General features: G+C 36.2%; 1 protein-coding gene across 2 annotated transcripts in view; it reads right to left on the minus strand.

Annotated features, from left to right (window-relative positions):
* Positions 1–22,955, minus strand: part of Cds1 (CDP-diacylglycerol synthase 1) — a 67,382-nt gene that overhangs the window by 27,160 nt on the left and 17,267 nt on the right. For both annotated transcript variants that reach the window (XM_048784726.1, XM_015499208.2), the window contains exons 2-5: positions 21,097–21,224; positions 11,387–11,483; positions 3,764–3,861; positions 651–790 (exon numbers count right to left, since the gene is read on the minus strand). In XM_048784726.1, coding sequence (XP_048640683.1) covers positions 651–790; positions 3,764–3,861; positions 11,387–11,483; positions 21,097–21,224 — 463 coding nt within the window. The remainder of the gene's footprint in view (positions 1–650; positions 791–3,763; positions 3,862–11,386; positions 11,484–21,096; positions 21,225–22,955) is intronic.

Below are 22,955 nucleotides of genomic sequence, written 5' to 3' on the forward strand. Positions count from 1 at the left end.
ACCAAAAAAAAAAAAAAAAAAAAGTGAGACCTGAAGAAAATTAAATTTCCCAATGTTTACTTGACTAGTAAGTGCTACAGCTAGGATTTATATTAGGAGTCTTGACTTTTATGATTGGTAAAATTTTATGGAAAAGAAATATGTTAATTCTAACTTAATATATAACTTTTATAAAATATATAAAATAAAAACGTGGTATAGCACACTAAATAAACATATACATATACAGTAACTATGTTGGGAAAACTAATGACTCTAATGAATTCTATACGAAAGCTCTATTTCCTATATATTCTCTCTATATGTGTGTTAGAGAAATACACATTTATACACACACATATATACAAAAGTTTCCTTGTAAATTTTATTTGATTAATAATTACTGTGCATTTTAAAGTTTCTTTACTATAATTTTCAAAGAAAATTAAAAGTACTATTAATCTAGTACTTTTTAAAAACCACTATTAGGGAGTAAATGCTATTTAAGACCATAATAAAAGAAATAGCTTTACACATGAGAAATATTTAAAAAGAGAGACTGGAACAAAATGTAACAAATAAAGTATATTATGTATTTAAATAGTGTAAGTAAAAATAAACATGGGAAATATACTAGTTACATATTGACACAGAATAATTCCTCAACTTACCTGCCAGATAGAGGGCAAATGATATAAATCTGTGGTAGCGAATGAGGAACTGAAGCTGTTCTTCTCTTTGAACAAATGTAGCAAAATAATCAGCCACAGTCTCTCCATAGAAAAAGTAGTTTACACACAATAGAAAGTACCTACAATTTAAAAACAATTAACTCCTTTAAATATTTGAAGCCTTTCCCCCCCTCAATTGAATAAGTCTCTACATTTTGATGATACAAAACCAAATTCAGAAGACCAATTCAAAATCAGTCAACAACTATCTACTGAATAGAGTTCATGTCTTTAACCCAAACTATAATGCCAGAGAAAACAATACAGAAAATACAACATACACACTGAAAATTAACTCCCAAGTACTCAAAGTACAGTTTAGTGCTTTGTAATAGTAACCATCAGGACACATCCCCACCTGCTCTAAGAAGATTGAGAAAGGAAGAAGAGTTAGTCTAACTTTCTCCCACTGTCTTGCACACAATATTGGCATCTTTCTCTGCTCTTCTCAATGCTCAGATAAAGGGAAATTGGGCAAAAGGACCTAATGGCAGGTAAAACTCTCTAGAAGAAAGATTTTTCTCCCCACATTTTTTTTCTTGTTCTTTTTGTAACAAGGATTGAACCCAGGGGCACTGGCTTTGTAATCATGATCCAGCTTTCTCAGCCTCTGGAACTACTGGGATTACAGGTGCGTGCTGCTCAGCCCAGCCCCTACATTTTTAAATTGGTGCATTACAGTTGTAGATACTGATGGAATTTGTTGTTACATATTTGTACATGTATACAATACACGATATAACAATATAATTTGGCCAGTATCATTTATTTCCCAGTATTTCCCGGCTCCCTCCCCATCTCACTGCTTGGTCCCTTTCCCCTACTGATCTTCCCCTTGAGTTTTAGGAGCTCCACCCCCACCTTTCTTTTCCTTTTTCTTCTCTAGCTTCTGCATATGAGAAAAAACATAACTTCTGAGTTTGGCTTTTTTTGCTCAACATTATAGTCTCTAGGTCCATCCATTTTCCTGCAAATGACATAATCTCATTTTTAATTATGTTAGAATAAAATTCCATTGTGTATATATACACCATATTTTCTTTATCCACTCATCCATTGATGCACACCTAAACTGGTTCTACAATTTGGCTATTGTGAATTTTGCTGCTATAAACATGAGTATGCATGTATCACTGTAGTATGATGACTTTAATTCTGTATGATAAATACCAAAGAGTGCTATAGTTGGGTCATACCATAGTTCCATGCCTAATCTTTTGAGGAACCTCCATACTGATTTCCATAGTAGTTGTACTATTTAACAATCCCACCAACAATGTAAAAGTGTTCCTTTTTCCTCACATCCTTGCTAGTGTTTGTTATTATTTGTATTCTTGATGACTGCCATTCTGACTGGTATGAGATGAAATCTCAATGTAGTGATTTGCATTTTCCTAATTGCTAATGATGTTGAACATTTTTTTCATGTACTTGTTGGCCACTGGTATTTATTCTTTTGAGAAGCATCTTTTTAATTCGTGTACCCATTTATTTGTTGGTTATTTGATTTTTTGGTATGAAGGGGTTTTTTTAGCTCTTCATATATTTTAGATATTAATCCTCTGTCAGAGAATAGCTAGCAAAGATTTTTTCCCATTTTGTAGGATCCTCTTCACATTCCTAATTGTTTCTTCTGCTGTGCAGAAGCTTTTTAATTTGATGCCATCCCATTTATTAACTCTTGGCATTATTTCCTGAGCTTTAGAGGTCCTGCTGAGAAAGTAGTTGACTCTGTTTTTTCCCCTAGTTTCTGGTCTAATTCTCTAGGAGAAACTTTTAAAAACTTCATAAATCATCTGTCCCTCCTCTAGTGTGTCCCCTCCCTCAGACAGAGGGTAAGCTCAGAAAAAGGCTGACAAATACTGCCTTAGATAGTTCCTCTGTGCCTCCTGCTCTGGAAGGAAAAGTCCTAGCTGGCTAGAGAACAGTCCAAGAAAAAAGGAGTGGATTCTCTCAGGTTCTCACAGATGGAATGATACCCCACTGTTCCCGAAGTAATGGACAAGTATTCTTTTCCCCATCAACTGCATTACCTTCTTCAGTTATCCTGTGATATGGCTTCGACTCCTCTGTGAGGCTATCAAGGCCTAACCTAGCCCACCAATCCAATTTTTTGCCCATTATTCCCCAATAAATACCTCTGCTCAGGAAGGTCACCAATGTAACACCATCTGTAGTACACGCCATACCTAGACCCTGATGGGTCCTGCTTCTCCAACCCAGGGTACTCTTCTCATCCAAAGCTTGTTTTTATTTCAGGGTCAGTTAATCTCTCTTTTATTTTATTAAGCCGTCTATAATCACTGGAGCCCATCCTGATTTATCTCTTCTTTTCCCATACTTAGTAGTACTGCATGATGTAACATTTAATTGTTCTCTAATTACTTTACCCACCTAACATTTCCCTTACATTTGCCATTACTCACAAAGAAAACTTCTAGGAGGAAAATCAGCTATCACCAAAATCAAGAAACTGTTTTCACTACTCTAAACCCCAAAGATGATAGGTTCCTTGGCTGATACTAATGAAACAACTATGCTAAAAGGCATGACCACTTAGGTTAAATATAAACTCTTATGATATCATATCTCCTGGTCAAGGTCTTGATAGCTATGAGTAAACATTTAAATGCTGAAATCATCCAATGATTTTTTTTCTGATTTTACATAAATTTGTGTATATAAAATATTTTGTATTCTTTTCAACTGAGGAAAAATAAAGTAAAAGATTATGAGTAAACATTTTGATAAAATTATGATCCTAAAAGATATAAAAATGTATGACACAATGTTAAGGAAAAAAAAGAAAGGTGTCTATAATTATTATAAATTACATGTCTCTACAAAGATTGAAATATGAGCTATGAAAAAAGTTGTGTTGTGATAAAACAGGTGATTTTCTTCTTGTCAAAACTGTATTACATTCGTTTTATTTACCTTTCTCCAAAATCAATCTATAACATAAACTGAGTGGACAATGACTTATCAGGATGTTGCTTTTATAAACTTTAGAAAAGAATCAGATTTTCAAACTGGAAACAGATTTTACTTACCAACTCAGTGTTCTGAACCATGGAAGATCATAAGAATGATAGACTCTGTAACCTATAGTGATGATTTCATGGAAGCATTTTACTTGGATGCCCAGAACCTGAAACCAAGAGAGAATATTATATTTCTCAAGGTTTACATTTGTGTTTGATCATATGTGTTTTAGAAATTTTTAATCTATAAATTTTTTAATTCATGTAAAAGACAATTCAATAGTCAATGTCTCTAAGATCAAGTGATGGCCTAAAAGGTGAGTAAAATGATGTTTTATTCAAAAAGGTTTGAGACATCTGCCCCCAGGTAGGGGGTGACCTTGGAGTTTAAAGTTTGAGGGATATAGTCTGGATGATCAGACTACTTCCATTGTTACTACTTCATTTCTTTAGACTGTTCCTACCAAGATAGACAATCTTTTTGTCCAATTTTCTCATTTTTGTTTCTTAAGTTACCCTAGAAAAATGATCACGCATGAAAATCTGCTTGTACATATTTATCTTTAACCATACATTCTGGTATACTTAACAAAGAATAAAGATATCATCAGGACAAATAGTTAAAACATCTTCTACCCAGTCATCCAAGAAATGGGAATGGTCTTTTTATTCTCACTGCTGAGCCAGGTCTCTGGTGGCCAGCAACAATTCTCCTCATCAGAGCTGTGCTGTGTACCATAGCAAATTATCAGCAGCCTTCTACATCTGCACACTATGGCCTGCCAACAGAGCTCATGCAGTTCTGTTGGTAGTGTCCTAAATGCATGCCTAGTAAATATGTTTATCAATTTTTGATGTTCTATTTAAACTGCTATATCACAGATCTTGGTGAGGGCAATTCCTCAAATTTTCACATCATATTTATTAGGACTTTGCTTAGATCAATTCCGAGACTCAGAGGACTAATGGCAAGTTGAACCCTTATAAACCGAGAGATTAAAATCTTTGTGAATGCAGCAGAACTCTTATCAACCTCTAGAGAGAACACTCAAGGTTTTTTGTTTGCACAGATCTTTAGCTAAGAATAAATTTTTAAGTTTAAAGAGTTTTTTTTAAAGTCAAATATTATGTTATAAACGATATGCAACTTCCTAAAGCATAAATATTACTATCTGGTCCCTCTCAGAAAAAAAGCTTACCAAACTCAGTCTGAGGATATACTCTGGGACTTCTTTTTAATATCTTCACAAATTAGTTTTACCAAACTTACTGTTTAGAATATTCTTTTTTTTTTTTTTTATTGGTTGTTCTAAACTGATTTTTCCCCATTATGTTTTTTGCAGGCCAAATCACATGAGAGAGCACAACTAGTTACAACCATGGCTTTAAAAGCACAAATTAAAAGAAAAAAAAAAAAGATGAAAGGAAGTATCTGTGTTAACTAGGTTTGGGCAGTAGATGATAGGGTTGGGGTGATTTTTTAAAAATTTGTTTTAATTTCAATATACTTTTTCACCTTTCAAAATGGAAAAAATTTTTAAACATATTATTTGAAAGTAAAGTAAATGTGTCAACTCATAGCTATAAGATAGAAATAACATTATACTAACTAGTATAAAGAGTACTTTTAGAAGAAAGTTGTTAAATGTATTAGAATATAAAGAAAAGAGGACAATTAAATTGTTCTTCAAATAACCTTTGTATATAACATCAGAAGTTCCAGGATTACTTCTTAAAAAAATAATCACAGAATGGGGACAATGCTCAATATTAAGATAAAGTAGCAAAGCCATGCTATTGATAGAACCAAAGAACTTTTAAAATATCAAATGCACTGATGCAATTTCTATGAACATATTTACTTGAGAACAACCATTTGCACTATATGTAGTATTTTACTGAGAAAAGAAAAGTATTTTAAAACAGCACACATATATTTATATGATATGATCATCAACTACAGTTGGCAGGGAGAATTAATATGGAACTCCTGGGAAAACAGAATAGAGGGAATTCAAAACATTAGAGTAAAAAATCCTTAAAATATAAGTATTATTCAAGGCGGAGTTACTATGACCCATTTATGCAGAAATTGGTACTGGTAGCAATCAATGTTCACTGGTAGAATTCTGTTGATCCAATTAATTTGTTAAGAGTCTTAAAAACAACAACCAATACTTCATTGACTACTTTACAGTTACTAAGGACTCAGAAATAACACAGGGCATCATTCTCAGAGAGTTATAGTCTAGCAGGGAGGAAGCACTCAATTACACTACCATGTGGAAGGAGTCAAATGTGTGTATGTACAGGCCCACAAACCTGTAGCAAGGGGTGGTGGTGGGCTGGGCCAAAGGAGGGGAATGTGCAGTCACTTGATAAGGAAACTACAAGTTGCTCAAGGTGCTGGAACATGAAGGTGAGGATGAGGGGAGAACAGGAGCCTGGTGGAAAAGCACTAGAAAACAGCTCAAGTGGAATAACAGGAACAGATGTGAGGATCTGGGACAAAGGAGGTGGCAAGAGTACACAGGTCAGAGGACGTGATTGCACTGCACATGAATGAGCATCTAACAGGACGGTAGCAGAGGAATGGAGGAAGAGATACAGGACACCTCGAGGAACTGGAACAAACTGGATTTAACTGCTGAGGAAGCTGGAGGGCCAAGGGAAGGCAGGAACATGCAACGACACCAAACAAGGTTTGGGAAGGAACACAGATTTACACAGGATGGCTGGGGGAAGGAATGAAGTTCAGATCTGGAAATGCTGAGTGAACTCTGGTACTTATGGATTATACCAATGAATGCTGTTTTCACTTTGGAAATCTATTCTAAGAAAATAATCTTATATATGAAATTAGAACTTATACTTGAGTAGTTCAAGATATTGTTATTCATAATAAAAAAATAACCAGAACATAACCTAAGTGTTTAAACATCACATAATAACTTAAATAAATTATGATGCATTATCTTGAATCTATCAAAGCTGACAATGATAAAGACCACTTAATAAAACAAAACTTTGGACATGATTAGCTTAAAAAGCAGGAGACAAAATTTTAGTCACAACATTATTACAACCATGGTTTTTAAAGCGAAAATTAAAAGAAAAAAAAAGGATATAAGAAACTATATCAAATGGCTGTGTTAACTGAGTTTTGAGTAGCTGATGGTAGGGGTAGGGTGATTTTTTAAAAATTATTTTTGAAAATAATTTTAATATACTTTTTCAACTCTCACAATGGAAAAAAGTAAACACTCTATTTGAAAGTAAATTATACTCTATGAATTAACAATTGTTATAGTAATTTTCAAAAAGGGAGAAACCTCTTAGAATGTATATTCATATTTACCTTTAAATTAAAATATGCTTTAGTAACTACATACTTAGAATGCATGAACACAACATAGATCTAGAAATTAAAAACTGAAGGACAAAGTTCCTTTTATTTTAAATAACAGTAGTATGAATTCCATCTGATAGTAGCTATCATTTCCTAGTATTAATTTTGTTTTTTTTTTTTTAAAGAGAGAGACAGAGAGAGAGAAAGAGAACTTTTACTATTTATTTTTCAGTTTTCGGTGGACAAAACATCTTTATTTTATTTTTATGTGGCGCTGAGGATCAAACCCAGTGCCCCGCGCATGCCAGGCTAGCGTGTTACCGCTTGAGCCACATCCCCAGCCCCAGTATTAAATTTTTAATAAAACTATGTCGAATTAGTCATTACTGAGTGCTGACATTATAAAGCAAATACAAACAAGGTATATTCTATACTTTTCAAAATTATAAATTATCCAGTTAGAAATAAGAATATAAAGACTTTAAAACACATTAAAGGCTGGGGTTGTGGCTCAGTGGTAGAGTGCTCGCCTAGCATACATGAGGCACTGGGTTCGAATCTCAGAACCACATAATGTAAAATAAAGATATTATGTCCACCTAAAACTAAAAAAATGAATATTTAAAAAATAAAAATAAAATACATTAAAAACATCAACTGAGAAACAACTGTGTATGTCATTCATATTCCCTTGACATAAACATAGTATAAAAGTAACCTATGTATATATATTCAATAAACTTAAATATGCAACAAGAGTTCAAATCGACTTTAACTACATCTTTAACACTCTAATATTCTTTTCTTTTTTCATAATACCTTTGTTTTTATTTATTTATTTTTATGTGGTACTTAGGATTGAGCCCAGCATCTCACATGTGCTAGGCAAGTACTCTACCACTGAGCCATGACCTCTGACCCTCTTGTATTTTTTCTGATTAAACTCACCAATCAAAGCAAACAACTTGTAATAAAACTACATTTTCCTTTTCAGGATAGAAAAAATAAACAAAGAAAGCCCAAATCATTTTGGCAGGTTTATGATTCTCTTTTTAAAAATCACAATCTAAATCGGCATGAATGTTTTTAAAAAGAGGATTTTGAATTTCATAAAAGAGTGGCTACATGGTCAGTTGGTATACAAACTAAGAAAGGCTAGCTTCAATTTGATGCTGTTTGTGCCTATGCTGCTTCTTTATACGATGTGGGCTAATGTTGAGAGCCACAGCTGAAGGGGCCCCAGCAAACTTTCAGACTGCCAGATGATGATTGGCTCACAGCGGCCCCAGCAACTTCTAGCTGACTGGCTCCTCTGTGGTGATGCTCATTGGGCTGTTTCCCCGCCCTTTCAGACCACGGAGCTGCTCATTGGGGGACTTTTTTGGCTCTGCCCACGAGACCCAGCCAATGGGCCTCAAGAGCAGGAGGAGGGGGGGAGGTGGAGAGGCTTGTGGGAAGCCGGTGGTGGCAGTTGGGCTCTGAGGGTTTTTCCTGAGGAGCTGTTTTGTTTGGTGTGTGTGGTTCTAAAAATAAAGTTAGTTTTTTTTGACAAGTGGCTCCTGAATTGTGCCCAGCCAGACTGCGGCAGGCTAATACTGTCCTAATTACATTGCTGTATTGTGGCTAAAATGTAGTCTTCATCCAGTCAACTGGATAGTTTGGGAAAAACGTAAGTTATTCACAGGGGTGCCCACCACATCAGCCTAAGTCAATCCAGCAAGGATACCTTTGCAATATCTCAGATCAAAATTTTCTTCTATAGATCCTCCAATGGGCCAAATAATCTCCAATATTTTCAGTAGCTCCTCAGTGCTTTCCAAAGAAAACACAAACTTCTTCACATATCATTTCAAGGCCTTCCAGGATCTGATCCCTATTTATTTTTCCAGGTTCAAAGGCCCAGTGCTCAAGGAAAAGCACCTTTCTCTAAGGTACCCAGCCATATAGAACTTTGCTTATAGTACTCCCTCCACTCTGGCAGAATGCTGGGTTCCCAAAGGTTCCTGTAAGCCCCCAAGCCCTACTGAGCCCCTGACATCACTTGGTCCCAGGTCCCTTCTTCCCCAGTCCAATCCACCCATCATACAGCCAGATGTTCTCCACAGACTTGCTAATTAAATGCCTGAGTCTTCAAGCCTGTGGAGGGTCCTGTTACTGCTGGATTCAAAGATTCAAAGACTGAGAAAACTAGGAATTAGAGGTCCCATCCAGCAATCACTCCAGATACCCATACATGCCTATCTGGCTTTCAGACTGGCATTCTCTACCCTCACATTAATTCTGGCCTCTCAATTATCCATTATACTTTTTCCTTTGTTAGAAAAAGTGCTTTCTTTAAGATGCCAGCAAATTAATAGAACTATGAAAGTAATTTCTTACTTACTCATTTTCATTACCTTGATATCCCCAAGGAAGTACAAAATTAATGAGGGAAGAAAGTGTAAAAGAGGTGTTATAGCCCTTCAAGAGCCAATTCACATTGTTTCATGAGTTGATAGATTTTTGTTGTTGTTGTTGTTTCTACTTTCACTTGAAGACTTATTTTTTTATAATATAAAAGGAAAACTCTATCATGTTGCCCATAAGCTTATCATCTACAAATAGGATAGAGTATGGAGTTGGGAAGACAAGGGAGATGGGTACATGCATTTTTAAGTAGGCAAGAGCATTGAAAGAATAGAGGTGAGTATACAAGAAGAGGTCAAATTAGCTAAGAAATGGATAAAGAAAATAATAAAGAGAAGGAGGGGGCTTGCATGCCTGGGATTGTGTGCAGGTAGGCATGTATTGGGAGGGCAGACCTTAAATAACAACAACAATAATAATGAAGAGGTACACAGTGCACAATCCCAAGAGCATACTCTCACTATTCACTGCCAAACCATGCTCAGCACCCTGAAAGTACATAATAAATTAGTTGAACAAATGCTTTTTTCCTCACTCCCACCACAATGATATACACAGCAGACCTCTGTATATGAGGATCTTCCTCTAGGGTCCTCCCTTCACCTCACTGATTACTCCTATTCAACATGTATATCACAGTTCTCTGTGTCTGGCACAATGCTTCGGTAGAGTCTCCTAGCTCCTTCTCTGTTCTTATAGTATTATTCTTTATTTCAAATGCTCATCATAGTTTTCAACCAGATATAGAGACATATATCTACAACCAATTCTTTAAAGTGTAGGTAGCAAGCTCCATGAAGGAAGAGATAATCACCTTTTTCATTATACCCCAGAACCAGCACAAAACCTGGCACATAGCAGGCATCATGGAAGCATTTATTAAACAAATTATGAGCTCAAAATACCTGTTTGTCTTCAACCGTTGGGATTCTCACACACAACAAAAACCCAAACTCCTAGAATGGCTTCTCCTGGCCTCTGAAGTCTCATCCCTAGCTCCCTCCACATGTACAACCTCAGATCCTGCGACAAACCATGTTCTCCCATTACCTCCACACCTTGTCCATAAAGTCCCCACCTTGGAAAGTCTTCTTGTTTAGTCACCTTTTTTGTCACTGTGACCAAAATGCCTGACAAAAACAACTCAAAGAAAAGTTTATTTTGGCTCATGGTTTCAGAGGTTCAGTCTACAGTCAGACTCCATTGCTCTGGGCCAGAGGTAAGGCAGAAGATCATCGTGGCAGAAGGGTGTAGCAGAGGAAAGCTGCTCAGCTCATGGCAGCCAGAAAGCAAAGAGAGATCAAGGTACCAGAGGCAAAATATAAACCCCCAAGGCACACCACCAGTGAGCTACTTCCAGCCACACCCTATCTGCCTACAGTTACCACCCAGTAAATCTACCACATGATCAAGCCACCATTTGGATACTAGGTATCCTCCCAAAAGCTCAGGTGGTGATGCAGGGATGTTCAGAGGTGAGGTCATTAGATTATGAAAACTGTGTCCCAAATGCACTACGTGCTTTTTTACTGTGCTTTTCTAATAATGTCCTCATTGGACTTATCCAACTTATTTACCACAGTACTTAGTCAATGGTTATCTAAAGGTCTCGGCCATTACACTAAGTTCCTTGGAGTCAAGGATCTAGCTATAATCATATATATGCCGAAGCTGTGTGTGTATTTCTGTCAGGTCTATCACTCAGCACAATGTTGAACACATGGAAATACACTTGGTCTCTTCTGATTGAACTATTTACAGGCAGAAATGATTAGCCCAAATCCATTCATGACCTAGAAGATGCTTAAAGGAGCTAAATTTGCTGTTAACAAAACATGGATTAGCTTCTTTTTTATGAAATACTAGAATTATTTCAATCATATATAAATGCTGAAAAAACAGAGCAAGAGACACTTAAGAAAATGTCAAACACTTACAAGAAGCATCAGCATAAAGGATCCCATATAGATGATCAGGAAAAACATTGAAATCATAGTTAGAGTAAGAATCCCACGAATCCACCAATTTTTCCACCTACAAAGAAAATGTTAATAAAGTTAGTACTTAATGATATCTTTTAAAGTATTTAATGATATCTTAAAAGTTTTTTAGTGTGGTTTCAGTATAGAGTTGCTAAACTTAAAGAATTTTTCTTAATTATTCCTTAAGATACCCTATTTCACTTTATGTACTAACAATAGCCACTGTCTAAGAGCTAAATTAAAATTTGAGATCATGTTAGCCAGAGAAAGAAATACATTTTTGTTAAATGTGAATGGGGATGAGTCATGAGGTTAGAGAGTTAAGTGGTCAATCTGGCTGTGAAAGTCATACATCCTACCAGATATCACATGAAGGGAGAGACCAGTCAGGTTCAAAAGCCCTAGGAAAAGATGACACTCAGTCCTTTGGAATGGTAGGTTAAAAAAAAACAGTAGCTATTTAAGAATATGGTGTAGAGAGCATGGTCTATCAAAGAGAAAAAGTAATGAAAGGACAATACAGAAATGAAACCGGAAAGTACAGTGATTTTGGTGAAATGAAGGTTCCTGTGATCTAACAGGTTGATCACTGAGGGTAAGGACAGACCAAACACACTTCCTTCTCATGCTTAAAGTGTGCTATCTGCTTTTTGTGATAAGAGTAAAAGTATTTTCTTTTTTTAATTACTTATTTTTATTTATAAGTGACAGTGGAATGCATTACAATTCTTACACATACAGAGCACAATTTTTCATATCTCTGGCTATATATAAAGTATATTCACACCAATTTGTGTCTTCATACATGTACTTTGGATAATAATGTCCATCACATTCCACCATCATTTCTAATCCCATGACCCCTCCCTTCCCCTCCCACCCCTGTCCCCTTATCTAGAGTTCTATTCCTCCCATGCTCCCTCTCCCTACTGCACTATGAATCAGCCTCCTTATATCAGAGAAAACATTTGGCATTTGGTTTGGGGGGATTGGCTAACTTCACTTAGCATTATCTTCTCTAACTCCATCCATTTACCTGCAAATGCCATGATTTATTCTCTTTTATTGCTGAGTAATATTCCATTGTGTATATATGCCACATTTTTTTTTTATCCATTCATCTATTGAAGGGCATCTAGGTTGGTTCCACAGTTTAGGTATTGTGAATTGTGCTGCTATAAACATTGATGTGGCTGTGTCCCTGTAGTATGCTGCTTTTAAGTCCATTGGGTATAGACCAAGGAGAGACATAGCTGGGTCAAATGGTGGTTCCATTCCCAATTTTCCAAGAAATCTCTATACTGCTTTCCATCGTGGTTGCACCAATTTGCAGTCCCACCAGCAGTGTATGAGTGCGCCTTTTTCCCCCACATCCTCCCCAACACTTATTGTTGTTTGTCTTCATAATAGCTGCCATCCTGACTGGAGTGAGATGAAATCTTAGAGTAGATGTGCATTTCTCTAATTGCTAGTGATGATGAACATTTTTTCATATATTTGTAGACTGACTGTATATCATCTTCTGAGAAGTGTCTGTGCAGGTCCTTGGCCCATTTATTGGTTGGGTTATTTGTTTTTTATTTGTTTGGTTTTTTTGGTGTTTAGCTTTTTGAGTTCTTTATATAGCCTAGAGATTAGTGCTCTATCTGATGTGTGAGGGGTAAAGGTTTGCTCCCAAGATGTAGGCTCTCTATTCACCTCACTGATTGTTTCTTTTGCTGAGAAAAAACTTTTCAGTTTAGTTTGAGTCCATCCCATTTATTGATTCTTGATTTTAATTCTTGTGCCACAGGAGTCTTATTAAGGAAGTGTTAGAGTCTGTAAATAAGTCAAAATAACACCTGGCATTTTGTCAGGGGAATGTTAAAGTTCGTAAACAAGTCTGGATGGTGCCTGGCAAAATGCCAGAGGGAGTGGTTTGAAAAGTAACAAAAGCGAGCCATTAGGTGTGGAGATTCCTTATTGGTTGACTGATGTATCTAGTTTATGCTAATTAGATAAGCTGTGTGGAATGTATAAATACTGCTCCTGTCCTGCAATAAACGGCTCCTACTCCTGCTGTATCAACGTACACAAGTTATTCGTCACCCCCCGGTTATTTTGCTGCAGCCGGACTGCGGCAAGGAAGCTGGGACCTAATCCCACATGATGGAGATTAGGGCCTACTTTTCTTCTATTAGATGTAGGGTCTCTGATTTTATTCCTAAGTCTTTGATCCATTTTGAGTTGAGTTTTGTATATGGTGAGAGAGGTTTAATTTCATTATGTTGCATATGGATTTCCAGTTTTCCCAACACCATTTGTTGAAGAGTCCATCTTTTCTCCAGTGCATGTTTTTGATACCTTTGTCTAATATAAGATAATTGTAATTTTATGGGTTAGTCTCTGTGTCCTCTATTCTGTACCATTGGCCTATCAGTCTGTTTTGGTGCCAATACCATGCTGTTTTTGTTACTATTGCTCTGTAATATAGTTTAAGGTCTGGTATAGTGATGCTACCTACTTCACTCCTCCTGCTAAGGATTGCTTGAGCTATTCTGGGTCTCTTATTTTCCCAGATGAATTTCATGACTGCTTTCTCGATTTCTATGAGGAATGTCATTGAGATTTTGATCAGAATTGCATTAAATCTGTATAGTGCTTTTGGAAGAATTGATATATCATTTTGATAATATCAATTCTGCCTATCCAAGAGCAAGGTAGATCTTTTCATCTTCTAAGGTCTTCTTTGACTTCTTTAGGGTTCTGTAATTTTTATTATATAGATCTTTCACTCTTTTGTTAAGTTGATTCCAAAGTTGTTTTTTTTTTTTTTTTTTTTTTGAGGCTATTGTAAATGGATAGTTTTCCTCATTTCCCTTTCTGAGAATTTGTCACTGATGTACAGAAATGCCTTTGAATTATGGGAGTTGGGGAAAAGTATTTTCTTATCCCTGAGCCTTTCTTTGTTCCTCAGGGAAGAGTATCCCTGCTGGTATGGCACTGGCTCCTGCTGTGCTGAGAACTGTTCTCCCTCAACTCTGTGCTATTGGCCCCGGGGATGCCCAACTGCCCACCTCCTACCATCACCCCACCAGGAACCTCAGGCTTCATCTCCAGTGTACTCTACAAATAATATCACTCCTTATGTGATCATGTCATAAAAAATGTAGTAGCTGCTATATGTAAAACCCAGAATGAGTCTAATTCACGGATGATGATATCTGAATCATCTTATGATCTGACCTGGCATGATGGTATAACCTGCAGTGCCAGCTACTGGAAAGGCTGAGGTGGGAAGATCACTTTAACCCAGAAATCCAAAGATCGCATGGACAAAATAGTGAGATCCTGTCTCAAAAAACAAACAAACAAACAAAAAAATCTGAATGTACCTATATTTCTGAACCTAAAATTGTTGGTGTTTTTTTAAGATTTTTATTAATTTTTAAATTACTAATAAGAGCATTTAAATTGTTATAAAACATTTTGATTCATATAGTAATAGTAACATGTACTTTAAAGCATGGATTCTTGTTCCCTTTTCATAACAGAAATATTAGCTTATTTCATCCGTTTATAAGATACTGATTACATTCCTTGCTTTCAATCACTCTCCTATGTAGTTTAAAAACTTCTTTTTCAAATAACCCTTTCACTGCATCATTGCTAAACTCAAAAGATTTAAAATGCCAACAACATTAAATCCATGTACTTTTATTCCAGCTTCACAAGGGACTCAAATTTAACTTAACCCACTTTATTTCCTTCTGCTGTTTAACAAACTATAGAGATTCATACATTTCTCCTGAGATATAAGCTTGGGGCTGAACTAAAAATGGGTACAGAGTCAAAAGTGCAATAGCAGAAAGGTTCCATTTAGTTTTATAGTCATAACTGTGGATTAATGAATGGATTAGAAACTGGGCTAAGTCAAAAAGCTAGTCAGAAATAAACAGGGAAAAATAAACCAGCCACTGGTATAATCCTTCCTGTTTGTATGAAACCTGGAAGCATGTTTAGCCCTCCTTATGACTGAATCTCAGATGTGGAATTAGCAAGACTATCTTCTAGAGAAAAGGATGTAGCAGAAGCAGCAGCAATCAGCCCCTGGAAAGGTGCTGCTCAGTCCGGGTAGCTCTTATGTCCAGCTCTGAGCTTCAGAGAATGGCAGGTGATAAGAACCAGAGATTTTAAATAGGAAACCTACTCTAGTCACATCATGCCAAAATGAACCGAAAACCTAAGCCCTTAAGGAACATATTCTATCTGGTTGTCTTTTTTAATATGGACCTATCTCCTCCCCCCACCCCAAATTCCTCTCTTTCAATAAGAACAAAGATTTAATTCTCTTATTTTAATTTAAATGACTCTGCCTTAAATTTCCCAAGAATATCTAATACAAGGTTAAGCACATAAAAGATTAACACATACTTAAACATTCATTGATAATGTATCTTAGTCCATTTTGGGATACTATAACAGAATATCTAAAACTGGGTAATCTATAAAGAACAGATTATTTTGCTTCTTATAGTCAGCAGGTTGGAAAGTCTAATATCAAGGTGTAGCATCTAGTGAGGTTACCACATTGCTCCATGATGGAAGGTAGAAGGGCAAGAGGCCAAGAGAGGGTCAAACCCACTTTTATAAGCTCACTTGTGATAAATAACCCAGACCCATGATAATGACATTAATATATTCATGAGGGCTTTTCACCACTTATTAGGCCTCACTTCCCAGCACTATTTCATTTGTGATTATGTTTTCTATATGTGAACTTTGAGAATCACATTCAAACCAGAGCATAGTATAAACCAAAAGTCACCTTTCAAGGAGAAGCACTGGATTCACAATAAAGTGTAATTACGTGGAAGGCAGGAATCACTCCTATTTAAAAAAAAAAGTATAGTCTGGCTCAGAATTTTAAATTCTCCATTTCCTTTTCCATACTACAATGATCACATCAGGGGAAGCCTAAATTTTAGGTCCAAGTCATCACACCAAACCACCACCCATGGACTGTTTCTGAGGACCTCAGGACCGGTATGAACTAGAAATGAGTACATAATTAAGTATCATCCTTAAAAGTAATCATCTTAGGGATGGGGGTTTGCTCAGTGGAAGAGAATGTGCTCGCATGCTCAAGACCAAGGATTCAATCCCCAGCACCACAAAACAAACAAACAAAAGTAATAATCTCAAGTAGTTACACACATTGTTCATTCTTATTGTTATTATACCTAGTAGTTGGCTTTTATTTCAAAAGTTAATGAAAGGGTTTTTTTAATTACTTTAGTAGAGACACAAGCATCATGAGTCATTGAGAACCTGTATTGGGAAGGCAGTTCACAATAATCAGAACCCAGAGGCAGCCTGAGGAATGAACAGTATCCAGGTGGGCCATCAGACAAAGAGTAGGAATTTGGAGAAAGTCTACCACTAACCTCTGGCCAAAGTGGACAGTAAGTAAGCAGAGAAAGAAGATGGCATTAGAAAGTTTAGAAGCATGAGTAAGGCTACAACTGGATGTTTCTAGGGTTTCTCAACCTTAGCTCTAGCAATGTTGTGGGACAGATCACTCTTTGTCAAGAAAGTCTACCATATGATGACACTTAGCAGCATCTCTGGGCTCTACCCACCAGCTGCCAAGAAGGTAGGGCTTTACCTTGTGACAACCTCAAGTATTTCCATATACTACCAAACACTGGCTAGAGAAGACATCCACTAAAGGATAGAGGGAGAAACCTAATTGGCCAGCGCACAGACCCACACACAGGTCACGAAATGGACTGAGGCAACTTGCCAAGTGCGTGAAGACCACTTAGGCCCTCCTGGCATTATACAACAAAGCCTTAAAAATGAGCACAAACCTTGGCTAAGCAATTTCATTTTATATATATATATATATATATATATATATATATATATATATATATATAGATAGATAGNGCAATTTCATTTTATATATATATATATATATATATATATATATATATATATATATATATAGATAGATAGATATAGATATAGATAGAGACATAGATAGATACAGATAGATGTTGATGGACCTTTTCTTAAATTTTTATTCATTTTTATTATTTATATGTGGTGCTGAGAAGCAAACCCAGGGCCTCACATGTGCTAGGCAAGTGCTCTACTCCTGAGCTACAACTCCAGCCCCAGTAATTTCATTTTTAAAAAATTTTATCCTCAGGCAATAATTATGGATTCTAAAAAGAGTTAGTTACAAAGCAAAATGTTTAATGCAGAGATGTTTTAAATCATGAAAATTCAAAAGCAAACTAAATGCCCAGCACTCGGTGCTCAGCTGGATAAACTGGACAACAGCCATACGATGGAATGTGTCACGAAGCCACTAAAAATGTTTCTGAAGTGGGTTGGGAATGTGGCTTAGTGGGAAAGCACTTGCCTAGCCTGAGCAAGGCCCTGGGCTCTATCTCTAGCACTGCACAAAAAGAAATGAAGGTCCTGAAGTATATTTAAAAATATGAAATGTTGCTCCTAATAATACTACAAATTAAAATGAGAACAGCAAGGCAGAAAACAGTATGAGCTCATTTCTACATTACACACACATATACTTGATGCACAAGAAAAAGTTTCAAAGGGTATATACCAAAGTAATATAAATCCAAGTAATGATAGGAGGATTATAGGGCTTTTTCCTCCTTAGAATTCATGTAAATTTCTCACATAATTGTGATTTTTAATCCTATGTATCTACAAATTCTAATTTTCTGCATAGCAGTCTCTTTTTAGTCATTAGATTTAAAAGAGACTAAAAATATATAGAAGATATTTTAAAACATTCATATAATCTTTGTACAGAAGTTTCTTGAGATTGCAATTATTGTTTTATCTATTGTTCATTTCTTTAAGAACTAATCCTCTCATAATTAGCACAGGTAAAAACAAAGGCATTAAAGCCACACTGCCTGAGCTCAGAATGAGGCCCCACCACTCACTAGCCACAAGACCCTTGATATATTTATGATCTCTGAATCTCAGGTTCCTCATGTACAAATTAGCTGTAAGACTACCCCTGTGTTACAGGGTAGGCATGAGAATGAATTAGTCAGTATGTGTAAAGTGACTGGAGCATTGCCTAGCAAATTATATATGTTCAATAAAAATTAGCTGCTATAGGGACTGGGGTTGCGGCTCAGTGGAGAGTGCTTGCCATGTATGCGTGAGGCTCCAGGTTCAATCCTCAGCACCACATATAAATAAGCAAATAAAGGTATTGTGTCCATCTACAACTAAAAAATATTTTTTAAAAATTAGCTGCTATTATTTGTTACTGGTATAACAGAAAAAAAATAATTACTAAGGAAGATCTAATTATATTAATGACACAGAGAAATCCAGCATCATTCTTACAAAACTATAAGTGTTCACATCTGAGATAGCTCTGATGAGATTTTAAAGCAAAGGTACATCTGAACTATATCATGAAAACAACTGGGAACAAAAACTATAAATATCATACTCGTGTTTTTACTAAAAGACCATAGATTTGTACTACTGGTTTAAAAATATAAAAATTATGCATTCAATTACTTTATTCTAATATGGCTATGACATTATGATATATATATTTTGGCTTTTGACCACAGTTCCAAGCTCATACTCCCACAGAAGAGAATAATGCCAGGGCAGTTTAGTACTCGAAAGCAGGCTTCAGGAAAGTCAAATCCATCCCCACACTGGGCCTTCTTCTGCCTTCCTTTCACCTGTTCCTTTTTTTCTAAGGCAAGCCATAGAAATTAAAATTTCTTTTCCTGAAAGCAGGTCACAGAAACTAAAAATATGTTCTAATTTTCCTTCACCTATCTGTCTTGGAGCTGGCCATAAAGAAATTCTCTGACCTAACTTGTCCAATAGCAGATGATAAGACCACCGTTTCAGAAGGGGTCCTGACCCATACCTGGGAAGAATGAATGCTACATGGGAAAGTCAAGAATAATCTGAACAGAAGGGCCTTGCTAGGTTTCCCCAATCAGTCTGTGAGTGTTAGACCCTTTTTACCTGCTTACATTTCTTTGCAGTTGTCCATGTTTCAGTCATGTCTGTACAAAGACTCCATAAAACCCCAAGAGGACAGGGTTTGGAGGGCTTCTGAACAGCAGGAAGGTAAACAACAATGCATCCACATGCCGGAAGAGTGGTGCACCCCCACTTCAGGGCCATGGAAGCTCCTGTGCATGGGATTCTTCCAGACTGCATACTGCATTTCTTCATCTAGATGCTTATTTTAAAATCCTTTTAAATGGCCTTTATGATAAACTGGCACAGGTAAGTAAGTATCTTCCTGAGTTCTGTGAGCTTTTTTATTTCAGCCTGAAAAGGGAACCACAATATGTAGCTGATGGGTCATAAGTTCCAGAGGCTCAGATTTAATGACTAGTGTCTGAAATACGGCCAATCTTGTGGAACTGAGATCTCAACCTATGGGATCTGCTGCTCTCTCCAGGCAGACAGTGTCAGAGTTGAACAGGATCAAAAGATATGTTGCTGGGATCCACAGAAGAACTCCTTGCTTGCTTGCTGGTGGGGAGAAGCCCTAACACTTTCTGAGATCAAAGAAATAATCTGTTGTGAGTCTGTGTCAGACTCAGAATGGCTACTCACAAAAGCAAGAAAGAGAAAAACTCTTATTACATTTACAAAAAAAAAAGGATAAAACCAGTGGTTTTCAAACAGCAAATTATGACCTGTGGGTAGTAAAATCAAGTAAGTTGTATCCAGCACTTTTTGGTAAAACAAACACACACACACACACAAATCAAACAGAAATAACAGGGCATCACACACAGTACCAGAAAGAAATACTTCATTACATTTCTGCTGCAGGTAAAATACAAGCTTATGTGTCTCTTGGAATATGATATGCAATGTATTTCTGTGTGTCACAGTCAAAAATGTTGGTGAAACACTGGTCTATGTCTCTATGTAACATTTCATATTTTTTTTTAATTTGGATAAATCTTATACTTATTTTGATTTTTAAATTTTTTCCCAGGGATTGAAGTCACAGGGGCTCTACAAGTGAGCTATATACCCATCCCTTTTTATTTTCTATTTTGAGAAAGGTTTTGCTAAGTTGCCCATGCTGACCTCAGATTTGCAATACTCCTGTCTTGTCCTCCCAAGTTGCTGGGGTTTGCTTTTATAAGTTTCATAATTCATATCACTAAAGCATATAATGGAAGGCAATATAAAATTATCTGAAATTTTATAGTCAATAACATTTTTATACTATTTCTTAGAGAGAGAGAGAGAGAGAGAGAGAGAGAATTTTTTAATATTTATTTTTTAGTTTTCGGCAGACACAACATCTTTGTTTGTATGTGGTGCTGAGGATCGAACCCGGGCCGCACGCATGCCAGGCGAGCGTGCTAGCGCTTGAGCCACATCCCCAGCCCTCAATAACATTTTTAAATAAAAGTGTTATGGAGTTTTATATGGTAACTTTACATTCAGTAAAAAGAAAAAAAAATGTACATCAAGCACTTAGGACTGCCTCACATATTAAGTGGTTATAAGGAAGGGCTTTCCTCTCATAGTCCCCCAACTTACAAAATGTCATATTTATTACACAGACAATGGTAAACAAAGCTTATTTTCTGTACTAAGGCATATTTGTCTTCCTGCAATCATACCTTGAAGATAAACCAGACAAAGCTTTCTTCAGGATCTCAGGGGTTCTATCTAAGGATGGTGGAATTTCTGGAATATCAGAATCTGCTCTGGAATCCAAATCTCCAAATCTGTCATCAATATCTGTTTCCTAAAAGTAAATAAATATGAAAATCAGTTTGCAAAATAGTTGTTGTTTTAAAGCACATGCCTGCCAATGCATTCATTTATTGCTCAGTGTTACATAATCTGAAACAAACAACTCCTAAATTATCTTAAATATTCAAGTGCCATTATACTTTATTATTAGGAAAGTTTATCTTTCTTAAAATCTCAATATAAAGGAATTAACTTAAATGAAAGAAATAAAAAAGCTCATATATTCTCTAAAGCAGAAATTTATTGAAAGAATCAAATATGGGGGGCTGGGGATGTGGCTCAAGTGGTAGTGCGCTCGCCTAGCATGAGTGAAGCACCGGGTTCGATTCTCAGCACCACATAAAAATAAAATAAAGATATTGTGTCCACCTAAAAAAACTAAAAAATAAATATTAAAAAAGAAAGAAAGAAAGAATCAAATATGCATTGTTTTGCTGCTCTACTAAGGAAACAAAGTGTTATTTTCATACAGATTTTAATCAGCTGTTCATAGTCCCTTTTTTTCATTTGATGGCAATCAAAGCATCAACAGTAGGAAGAATATCTTATACAGGCATAGACTTTTACACATATTTAAGCATTTTAACTTCCATCATTTTTATTAGATCTTAAAGAGATAATTTCAATGAAGTAGATCAAAGAGACATTATTATTCTGTTTTAGTGGCAGGTAAACAATGATCAAAAGCATTTTCTTTAATGGAAAGATTTTTTTGGAAGTTATCTGAAACCCAAACTGACATCTAAGCATGCATATACAGGAGCTGTGAGTGTGTGCTGAGAGCAGCAGCTCCGAGCCTTTAGACAAAAGTGGTCACTGTACAATTTCAAGGATGTAAATATGACATTTTGTAATCAACAAATTTCAAAACAAGTTTAAAAACAAAGATGTCATCTAAGGTTCTGTTTTGAAGGTGAACACCACTCCCATGTCCTCCCCTCTTCCACACCATCCATCTTACCTTCACACACATGCCCCCCTACCCAACAGCTTTTAGTAAAGACAGTGGTTTATGAAGGGGAAAATCAGAGCAAGGGCACAGAACTGGGATAGAATAGAAGGAGAATATTCATAGGAAGCAAAAAGGAGAAGATGGGGCACTGAATAGAATGTTGGGCCACAAATAATCCTGGATAAAAGTGGCTAGGAATTCAGAACATTGGGGAGTCTCAACCCAAACTCAGCCCCAGTTAAATAAGCTCCAAAGCTTTGGGAAATTTTTTCACCACTTTTAACTGTTTGTTTATAAAACAAAGCCTTTACTATAATGCTAAGGGAAAAAAAATAGTATAATGCCAAGGACTTAGTCAATTCAAATAAGTGGCAAGCTATTATTATGATTAAATCAAGTCTTCTAATGCCTCACTGAGTAGCTTACCAAATGAAATTTTAGCTTACCAAATAAAAAAATTTAGCCTTTGGGAGTATTTTCAGTTTTCATAAAGCAACAATAAACTTTAGTTTACCAGCTGCAACTTTTCATTAAGTGATTATGAAATTGAATGTGTTATTATACCAAAGCTGACAAATGAAACTGACATGCTGAATACCCATTGGGCCACTGAGCATCAGCTGGACCCAAAGCAACTTCAACAGAGAGATGTTGACTAATAAGCAACCAAACAGAACATCTTCTAGAACCTGTCAGTCTCTCATGTCAGTGAGCCATGCTAGGAGGTCTATCACAGCTACAGCAATGGGGCACATTACTCCCCCCCCCCCC

This window comes from Marmota marmota, unplaced genomic scaffold (genome assembly GCF_001458135.2).
Source record: "Marmota marmota marmota unplaced genomic scaffold, marMar, whole genome shotgun sequence".
Taxonomy (NCBI): Eukaryota; Metazoa; Chordata; class Mammalia; order Rodentia; family Sciuridae; genus Marmota; species Marmota marmota.